We start from the raw sequence: 10,553 nt of genomic DNA on the forward strand, positions 1-10,553 counted from the left end.
TTATTCCACTAAATCCATGGTTTAACAACGGCACACCAATGGTAGTTGGGCTAAATATAGTGGTAGTGAGGGAGAAAAAGTGGTACAGATATTTATAAAGTAGATATGAAACAGATAATTTACCTTGTCACATTTATAACTTTTTTTCATCCAAAACTCAAAAAGAAGTACGCTTAAAAAAAAACTTGATAATTCCTGGACCAAATTGAAGTAGGCAGCTGTTACCTTCGACAGGTGGTTGTGAAAACAGATAGGAAAGTACAGCATCACTCAAGCAGCAACTGCAGCCTTGTTTTAAGCGACCTGCCTGTTTATGCTGGCAAAATTATGAAGACTCTCACTATAGAATATCATATCTTGTGTGATGGACACCCCATACACAGCCAGAGGGTCAGAAAAAAAAGGTTTGAAGCGTAAAGTCTTGGAGCCAAGCGGTATGATCATTTTCTTACAGGAATTTCAACTGCATTTACTCATCTTCAATTCAAAATACTTAGATTGTTAGTTTTGCACCACACAGGCATCTTGCAATACATTGTTTCAGATGAGAGAATTCGTTAGTTTGTGAAAGCACAAAAAGTAAAGGGATACCAAGGGTGGTGCCAAAAGAAGAACTTGCCCAAGGTGCCTTTTACAAGCATTTCCCTAAACAAATGATTCGGCTGTTCTAAGATTGTATGTTTAACAGTACGGTGAAACACTTATTACTCCATATGACGTTGCTTGTAAAACAAAAATGCTTTAATAACCTCTAGATTACATGTAGTCTATAAAAATGACTATTTAGGACTAATTTAACTTTTTGTTTTGTTAAAAATACACTTCCCTTTTTTGTTTCAAATTTTTTAACAACGTTTTAGTGCTAATGTAGCTGCATAAAACTGCGCTTATTGGCTCTTGTAATTTCCAGTCTCAAATATTAGTAACATGTAAGCTGCAGAAAATAGCCACATAAAACATAAATACTCTTACAATGAGAACTGAAACTATACATCAGTGAAATCTGCCCTAATTATGACGCACAGTGTAGATGAAAAAGTGTGCACCAGTTGTCATGAACTGATTTTTAATAAAGAAATGACATCAAAGGTGGGCAATGGCCCAACATTTTCAAAGTTCTCCAAAGTTAGGCTAAACTTCAACATGTTTCTTTTTGCTGTGGTCCACAGCCAAGCGTCACTATCTCGATGCCATATATTCAGACACGCCTCGATCTTCGAACTCGCAGAGGAAAGCTATTAGTAGGTGTGAGCTGTCAATCAGAGCGCCCCGCCCCGGTGCTCCGCTCACGGGAAGCACAGTGTGTTTGGCAGCCTCCACAGCAGCTGTGCAGCGCGACGTTTAGGGGCATCATGCAGGACCATCAAACGACAAAAGGGCCAAAATGTAATGGGTAAACAGCCTTGCACCGCTTGCTGAAAGTAGGTGTGTTTTGGATTCTTGAAGAAAAAAAAAAACTATGCGTAAAGTTTCAGCCGCGCAGAACGGAGGTTCAGCAAGCTGTGCGTAAAAGTCAGACAGTGAGGACAGAAGTTAAACTTCAGCGGGGGATTTCTTCTATAAGATGGATGTGAAAGGCTGAACAGGGAAGAAGAAAATAACTATTATTTACTCTGAGCGTTAATGTTGCTTTACGGGAGTCGCGCCTTGAATCTGTCTGGTGTGCAAACTAAAAAAGTGGGACAAGCTCCTTCTGCCATGCGTCTGTTATGATCGAGGTTCTCTGATGCCACTTCTCCAGCGGAGACTGGATCCACATTTCACCGTTCACACCCTGCTGTCTACCTCTTATCATCAACTTTATTCTGGACATGGAGGAAAGCGTTGAGCGCGCGACGGGCAACAACTGTCAAGATGCGGAGAGCGTTAACCTCAGCGTACTCAACTGGGAGCAAGTGCAACGTCTGGACGCCATCCTCACGGGCTCCATACCCATCCACGGCCGATGGAGCTTCCCCACGCTGGAGGTGAAGCCACGGGACATCGTCAATGTGGTCCGCAGCCGCATGGAGGAGAAACGGATCCACGTCCGGGAAGTGCGCCTGAACGGATCCGCGGCCAGCTACGTCTTGCATGAAGACAGCGGTCTGGGATGGAAAGATCTGGACTTAATATTCTGCGCGGACCTAAAGGGAGAGTTTGAGTTTCAGTTGGTGAAAGAGTTGGTGCTAGACTCTCTTCTAGACTTCCTGCCTGAAGGGGTTAATAAAGAGAAGATCACACCTCTGACCTTAAAGGTAATCCCAATCCAGCTAAAGCAAAACTTTTGTCTTACATTTTTCTCTCTTATAAATTAACCCAAATGACTGTTTATAACCTGAACGTTTTTGAATGAATACATATTAATTGTGTTAAAGAAAACCTAATGGGTTGTTGCTGGCCTGAGGAAGCCTGCAGATTTTGAAAAGGGGTTTGTTTCCAGTTCAGACAGGATCCTGTCTAATCCAATTGGAGTCAGAGGTGCATTAATCATTTGGCCCTCAGTTACCTGGATACCAAGGTCTACCCAGGCTACTAATGGCCCACCAACAGATGTGATCATCAAAACATAATGACCAAGATTTTTATCTACTCAAAGAGAATTAATGTGGAGTTGCTGAAGCTGTAAACCAACCAAAAGTTTATCCAATTTATATTACTGATGAAAAAAAATCTGAATGAAAACATGAACCATTTAATCCAATAGGATGCAATAGTAACCACTAAACAATACAATTTAGCAATAGCTGAAACTAAACTACAGGTGGGAAGCCAAGTGCATGAAATGAGAATGGGCTAGTAGGCCTCGGGGAGGGATTGAAAAAGGAGGGTCTCTTTATTGTTTTGCACGCCAGAGAACATTTAAGGAAACTAGTCAAATGGTTATACATATGGTGGATAACTTGGAAAAAACTTTGGTCTGTTGGAGATTCTTACTATACTCTTACGAAAAATACAATGGTATTGTGATAGTTATGCAAAAGCAGAAAAGAACAATGTGTTACATTATGGCATTGCTTTTACCAAGCAAATAATTTTTATTTTTTTTTCCAAAAAAAATTGCAAAAATAACATTTGTTATTACTGTTTTTCACAAGATTACGCAAAATTAAATACAGGGCTGCAACTAATGATTATTTTGCAAATCGAATAATCTGTCGATTATTTTTTTTCGATGAATCGATTAATAATCAAATAGCCAAAGGTTCCTCAAAGAATATTTCTTACGAAGTTAAACCAGGTGAAACCTCAAATTTTCCCTTTGAGGAGTTTTGAATAGAGCACATTGACACACGGAAAAATTTTTTTAAGCTTAAATGCAAGATATTTGTATATTTTTTTGTACAATTTTTGTATAATTGCTGCTATGTGTGAGTCGCTCTGTCAGCTAAAGACATGTTTTACAGTCTCTATACTCCAGTTAATAATTAATTGATTACTAAATAAGTTGATGATTATTTTAATAATCAATTAATCACGATTAATCTGATTAATCCCTTCAGCCCTAATCATATCTATTGTAGCCTCACAAGTGTATATTTACAACACCTTTACTTTAATCAGGGGATTTTTGCAGCTAACGGTTAATAACTATAATTCCAAGTAGCCTAGTTTGCCTCTCTCAATATTTAATATGACTTAACTGGTCAGCTACCTGACCGTCAGTGCCCAGCAACAAGTGACGAAGAGGAAATGTGCTTAATCCTAGTCTCCATAGTTGGAGAAAACAATGCCCACTTATTTAAGGACTTTCAACCAGAACATTTTTTAAAGATTAACTTTTTAAACCTTTATACCTCGATATTGGTAACCAACGACTAATATTAAGTTACCAACATATAAGGATTTTCTCTACCTACACCTTTGAGCCTGCCACATGTTCTATTTCTAACTTATAAAAAATATGCAGATCCATCTTCTCTGTAGGTTAACAGCTGATTTGTTCCATTATCTTTGTGTCCAGGAAGCTTATGTGCAGAAGATGGTGAAGGTTTGCAATGACTCAGACCGCTGGAGTCTTATCTCCCTCTCCAACAACCATGGCAAAAATGTGGAGCTGAAGTTCGTGGACTCTCTTCGACGGCAGTTTGAGTTCAGCGTTGACTCCTTCCAGATCCGCCTTGACTCCCTTCTTCTCTTCTATGAGTGCTCCGAACACCCGATGGCTGCCAACTTCCACCCCACGATCATTGGCGAGAGCGTCTATGGAGACTTTCCAACCGCCCTCGATCACCTTCGCAAGCGACTCATCTGCACTCGAAGCCCTGAGGAGATCCGTGGCGGGGGTTTGCTCAAGTACTGCCACCTGTTGGTGCGAGGTTTCCGTGCGGCGTCTGACACGGAGATGAAACTTTTGCAGCGGTACATGTGCTCACGCTTCTTCATAGATTTCCCTGATGTGGGCGAGCAGCGCAGAAAGTTGGAGTCCTATCTGCAGAACCACTTTGTAGACCTGGAGGAGAGGAGGTATGACTATTTGGCCACGCTGTATGACGTGGTGCAGGAGAGCACGGTGTGCTTGATGGGACATGAGAGACGTCAGACTCTCAGCCTCATCTCGTCGCTGGCGCTCCGAGTCCTAGCTGAGCAGAACGCCATCCTCAGCGCTGCCAATGTCACCTGTTTCTACCAGCCTGCTCCTTACGTTTCAGATGGAAACTTCAGCAACTATTATGTAGCGCAGGTTCAGCCTGTCTATTCTTGTCCACCTTCATCTCCTCAGCAGTACTTTACTCCTTTGCAGCATTCTTGGTATGCTGCCTGGATGCCCTGTAACTAAACTCTAAATATGCCCATTTATGTCTTTTGGAACTCATGTCAGCAAGAAAAGAATGACTCATCTTATTTTATTTTTTCAAATGGGAAGTTGAGGGAAATAAAGAGAAGTTGAGAAATTAATGAAAGAATTGGAAGAATAAGAAGGAGATCGGGTCAAGGAGTTTAGCCTGAAAGAAGCATTTTGCTGGAATTAGGTTTGAAGAAAGGAGACCCAATTGATTGGTTTGTAGATTCGGGAGATTAGATGTCTTCAGGGCAACAATGACATCCAGATTAAGATCATTTTCTACATGTCTTACAGCTTACAATAAGGTTTATAGAAATATGAACATTTGCATTAATGAAACAAAAAATATCCCTAATGAAAATGCGTATTGAATCACATGGTTTCTTCTGCTTTGTACATGTTTGAATGTGCATAAGAGTGTGTCTGTTTGTGTGAATATTTTCAGACAATGCAAAAAAGAGGAACTAGTTACTGTTTACAAATCCAAATATCTGCTTTAATACTAGAGTTCTTTTCAACTCTAAACAGTAAAAAGGAATAAGAAACAACAAAACAATGCATGTTTTATTTCTGTACAGGAATAACAATAAAGTGCCTAGACCAAGCTTAAAAGGAAAATTTGCTTTTTCGATCCATTATTATAGATAAGTATTTTATTTTTACACAATACTGAATGTATTTATGGAACTGAAAATGTTTTCCCCATGCTGAGTAAGGTCTCCTACACGCAGGGAGCAACCTCTTTTATTAAACAAGAGTAGTTTAAGGCTGAGCTTATCAGCACTTCTGCAGTACAACTGAGTTGTGATTACCAAAGAGGAAGTAACAACATAATCTCAATTTCTGTAGAAGCTGTGGAGGGGGATGGGTGGTGAGTTGAATCAAAATCGATGTAAAATATCTTTTAATCAAATAGCAGCTGGACAAAAATGAGTAAAGCTTATAAACGATTAGATGCATTAAAAAGAGACAATCATGGATTTTTTTTAAGGGGCAAGAAATGTTACAAGAAGAATTACGTGCCCATTTCATAATGGTTTCATCATTGCACTCATATGTACACTATACATTAAGGATGCATTTTGATACATAAGCCACTGTGTTGGATTGTTTACATAAAAAGACATGAAAATGAATGTTTACATATGAAATGTCACTTGGATGTTCAAAATTAAAATAAAGAACAGCAATCAAGCAAAAGATATCAAACTTGACTCGCCTTCCATACATATTTAACATGATTCAAAGGGAATATATTAGAAAAATACACTGGAAAGTTATGAAAAAGATCAATTTCATATATTTTGGTCAAATTTAACAATTTATGGCTGCGTGTCCCTCGCAATCATGTTTTCCGTGGTACGTTAACAGCGTAGACATGAAAAAAACGTAAAGATTTTTCACATTATTCAGTGCAAAATGTTAAAACATTTAAAAGCTCCTCTGGAGACAGCAAAGTGCAAACAATTGCTTTCATTTAGCCCTATGCACCATAATCTTTTAACCCATGATGCCTTGCATGAGTTTTGTTGGCTTCATTAACAGCATCCAGACTGTCTATTGTAGATATAATAGATATAAATATTAACAAATAATGGTCCATAAATCAAAATAAAATTTTATAATTTTTTCCAGTTTTAACTCCCCACGAAATATTTTGGATGATGACTATTAGGTATGGTCTCTGATTGTATATACTAGCATTATTAGCTGCTCTGTAAAACTGTTAGATTTGGAGGTTAAAATAAGATTTAATCCACTGACTGCAGGGACAATCCTATTTCCATTTGGGTGCATGTTTAACACAAGGTAAAGCAGCTTGGTTAACAGTGCACCAAGCAGTAATGTTGGAATGTGGCCAGATTTAAAAAAGGAATTGTCCGCAGGTGTCCCAATAATCAACATTGGAAAAATAAAAATTTAGTTTAACCGTAAACCAGTTACTTTAAAACACCAGCCCGCTACATAGAACTGACTATCAACGCTAACCATCCCATGGCATTTCCTTCTAACTTAATGAAAGTAAGTTAGGGATTTGTTCACACCAGGAAAATGCTTTGGTCCACTTGTTTGATTTGATCACACGTGTGACAATCGTTGCTCCCATCGGTCAGAAATTACTGCAGTACACGGTAAAAAAACCCAAAAGAAACTGGAAATTCAGGAAAACTACTATGAGAGGCCTGCATGCAGCACGTCTGCTTTGCATATCCATACATCTATAACAGCTGCAGTTTTTGAGAATATGGAGCAGCTAATTCAATGTTGATTTCTAGACTTTTTATTTTCAGAAAATACTTTCTTTAAGCCTCTTGCTGGAAGCACTGTTGCTGAGCTACAGACAGCATAGCATTTTTATTCATACGAAATGCGAGTTGCATCTGAGTCTTTGAACCGAGACCACCTCAATAAGTTGGTCTCAGTCGTGTTGTTAGAGGGATTTTTTTGTGTATTCACACTTGCACAAAAGATCCAGGCCAAGTATGGGGAAGCAAACTCTGGTCCATTTAAAGCAGTCAAATGTGGCAGGTGTGAATACTCTGTAAATTATGTATATGGCTGAATAATCTCACCTGATCACATCTTCATTCCAGAAGATCATCTTGCATGTGAACTCTAGTTGTTCCAAAGATAAATCAGATTAAATTAGCTAAAAAGGAGGTACAGAATGCCGCACAACCTGTTTATGCACATAGGGGCTTTAGGATTTGAGTGCTTTAATGATGAGAACATGTTAAATGGCATAATGTATAATGTGACCATGAACCTGTGCTGAGTTTTAAGATACTTTCCCAGACAACTCCACTCAATCAGTATTAAAAAAATTCTTATAAGCATTTAAAAATTAATACTTTTCTATGTTTGGATCTCTATTTTGTACAGAATATGTCTGGGGTGGTGTAGTAGGCAGATTCAATGCATTATGATGTAATTGTATGATTTCTATTTTGGCCGAAGAAGAGCGGCACACGTGGATGGAGAAGCTACTCTGTTTATGTGTGTCTGTGTGTGAGTCTGTGTGTGGGCTCTAAGGTGTTTCATGTTGATTTCTTTGCTCCAAAGAGATTGTTTCTTTGCGATTTTATCAATGATCCTGTTCAAGTGGGACGATGAGGATCTGACAGCTGTTTAAGTGTCAAGTTGATTGACTTGTTCATTAAAAGCAAAAACAGAAATCATAAATTGTTTGTTTCATCTTTACTGTTTTTTGTTTATTCATCAGATTGGTTGCTGATAAAATGCAGCAAAGCCCACATTAGGTCAATGCTCTGAAGTTCCTGCAAAATCCTATCAGGGCATGACTTTCACTGCCAGCTAGTGACAGCTGAGTGTGAAGGATTTCCCCTCCACAAGACGTCATGGGCGAGCGTCAGCAGGCGTCATAGAGCAGTTTGCCAACTTCGTTAGCTCTAATTGAATCCTAAACAGCAGGTGGATGGCACGTTTATGCTAAGACCTTACTATCAGTGAAGCCTTCGCTCACAGAAATAAATGCTGGTCAGAGTGGAAGGGATCCAGGTCTACACCGTCTGATGCTTAGGCTTGGCTTGCAGATACCACTTTCCCTGATAATGCTGTGAAAAAAAAATCACTTAGTCTCTTATCCCCTGTATATATTAGGTCCTAGATTTTTTTTTTTATGATGTGCATTTTTTAGCCTTACTTAATACCAATTAGTGTTTTATACCTACTTCATTTATTTCATATTTTCTGTGATATCAAAAGGCATTTTATACCATTTCCTGGCTGCCTGTCTAAAACAGTTCAATTTTGCCTTTCTTTATGTGGGGTTCTTCATTAGTTAAATCAGAGAAGATATGCCACTGGGAGGAGACCAGAACCAGTATTATCTTGTGTTAAGAGGAAGAGAGTCTCTAAATATAACCCCCCCCCTCCTCAGCCAGTGTAAGTACATTAGCTCCTTTTTGAAAAAGCTTATTAGCTTCTCTCTACAACCATGCACTCATAACTTCAGCGTGGTTTCTATTAGGGTATTAACATGCTATTGTCCTATAACAGAAACCTGTCTGACTTCTTTCTACCTTTCAGGAAGCCATCAGCTGAAAGCAGGAAAATAAAGGCAATCTGCCTATTTCCTTATCAAAGTCTTTAAGAAGAACTGACACAGAGGGATTGATATCTTCAGCTTGCTGCACAAAGTGAAGCACAAACCCCTTAACACAGTTAAACCCGGAAGACAGGAAGTGTGTTATTGTGGGGCTTTAATTTGAGAGTGTTAGGAAGTTGGCTTAGCTAGAGAAGTGTTTTGTGAAGTATTCGGAAATAGTACTGGTTAGAGAAAGTTTTTAGAAAAGAGCAGGGAGGTGGAGTAAAATAAGATGAGTAAAGAGTTTATGCAAAAATTTTCTTTTACTTTCTGTAATGTCTCATCCTCACACTTATGTTCAAATTGTATTTAAGATATGATTCCACGAGTATGTTTGACACATAGGATTATACCCAATCATCAAAGAGAATAGTCCTGCTAAAAGAGGACAGTCGTCTGATTCTGGTGACTGGAGTTTAGCAAAGGCCTGTAAATAAGCTATCAATGGAAATCATCTGTGATGAGGCATGGAAACCTCCAAAAACTGCAGGCCAGGGGCCCTCGAGGGCCGACTTTGGGTAGCCCTGATTTGGAGCAAGAAAAACATACCTAGCTTCTTATTTTTTGCCTTTAAAAAGTGTGTATATTCTATTAAAAACATATATTTAAATATAATCTTTCTTTCTTAACCGTCTGTCTCATTTACCAGAATAAGTCTTACCACTAGATTTAAGCCAAAAGTTTGACTGGCCCATTCTATCTAATAAGGTTTGATTTAAACCATAGGATTGATTGCTCTATTAGTGTGTTTTGCTTTACATTATAAAGAGCCTTTATTGCCCTTGGTCCTACTGAATGAATTTGAACTAGAGTAATTAAAGTTACACGAAGCTTACATTACACATACATAAGTTGTAAAAAAAACAAAACAAATCCTACTGTAAAGGAAGAAAATATTCTAACATAGTTAACTTTGGAAAAAGATTGGCTTCTGATTCTTCCCTTCCCCAGGTCCACTCGGCGAGCTGCGTTTGGTAATAAAACCAACATTGCGTGTTGACGTCACAGAATTACAGAGTTTAATCCAATATAAGACAATGCATAAACTTAGAAATAAGACAATGCACAAACCTACACCAGAAACTGCAGAACAACAGAGACATACATTCCATTACCTGACATAGGAGGAAAGAAAGCAAAGACGTACAAGACATCTTTGGAGAGTTTGCAAGAGCAAAATCTGATCTTTTTCTTCTAATTAGAAAGCTTTATCCTCTTGTATCTAATCCATTCAAAAAGGGGCTGGCCCTCGGTCCTCCAATCAAACGCCATCTCTGACACTGCTAGGGCTTCCCCTTATTTACTGCAAACATCTGGGGTCATTTGCTTCTTTGTTTTAACAAGAAAAGGCGGAAAGCTTGTCCTGGCATCTAGCATTCCTAAAGTCATAAAACACAAGATAAGCTCTCACAGACAGCTTGTGGAATGCGGGGGGCCTCACTTTTGACCTTCTGTAAACCAAGCAGAAATCTCTCCTGCAGGCTTAACTGTTATTCACCCCCCAGGAGATACTCATTCTATGGGCTGGTGGTCTAAATACTTATCCATTAGTAGTTTTAAATCATTAACACAGCCTTGTTCAAAATTAAGAAATATGTTCAAGTGAGAGTGTTTACACATGCCATAAGATTAACTGTATTAAAGTCTAAAAAATAATCATTTTTCTTTAACAGTCCCCGT

At 38.7% G+C, this 10,553-nt stretch overlaps 1 protein-coding gene across 1 annotated transcript; it reads left to right on the plus strand.

Annotated features, from left to right (window-relative positions):
- Window positions 1–1,266: 1,266 nt before the first annotated feature.
- Window positions 1,267–6,872, plus strand: LOC119788694 (terminal nucleotidyltransferase 5A-like). The gene is made up of 2 exons (XM_038293287.1): window positions 1,267–2,237; window positions 3,944–6,872. The coding sequence occupies exons 1-2, from the start codon at window positions 1,812–1,814 to the stop codon at window positions 4,757–4,759; spliced, it is 1,242 nt and encodes a 413-aa protein (XP_038149215.1). The 5' UTR covers window positions 1,267–1,811; the 3' UTR covers window positions 4,760–6,872.
- The last annotated feature ends 3,681 nt before the right edge of the window (window positions 6,873–10,553 follow it).

This window comes from Cyprinodon tularosa, unplaced genomic scaffold (assembly GCF_016077235.1).
Source record: "Cyprinodon tularosa strain WSP-4 unplaced genomic scaffold, ASM1607723v1 ctg323, whole genome shotgun sequence".
In the NCBI taxonomy this organism is placed as follows: domain Eukaryota; kingdom Metazoa; phylum Chordata; class Actinopteri; order Cyprinodontiformes; family Cyprinodontidae; genus Cyprinodon; species Cyprinodon tularosa.

Coding starts and splice junctions, on each gene's coding strand:
- LOC119788694 (XM_038293287.1), top strand. CDS start 1,812: ATGGAGGAAAGCGTTGAGCGCGCGACGGGCAACAACTGTCAAGATGCG. Junction 2,238..3,943: donor TCACACCTCTGACCTTAAAG/GTAATCCCAATC, acceptor CTTTGTGTCCAG/GAAGCTTATGTGCAGAAGAT.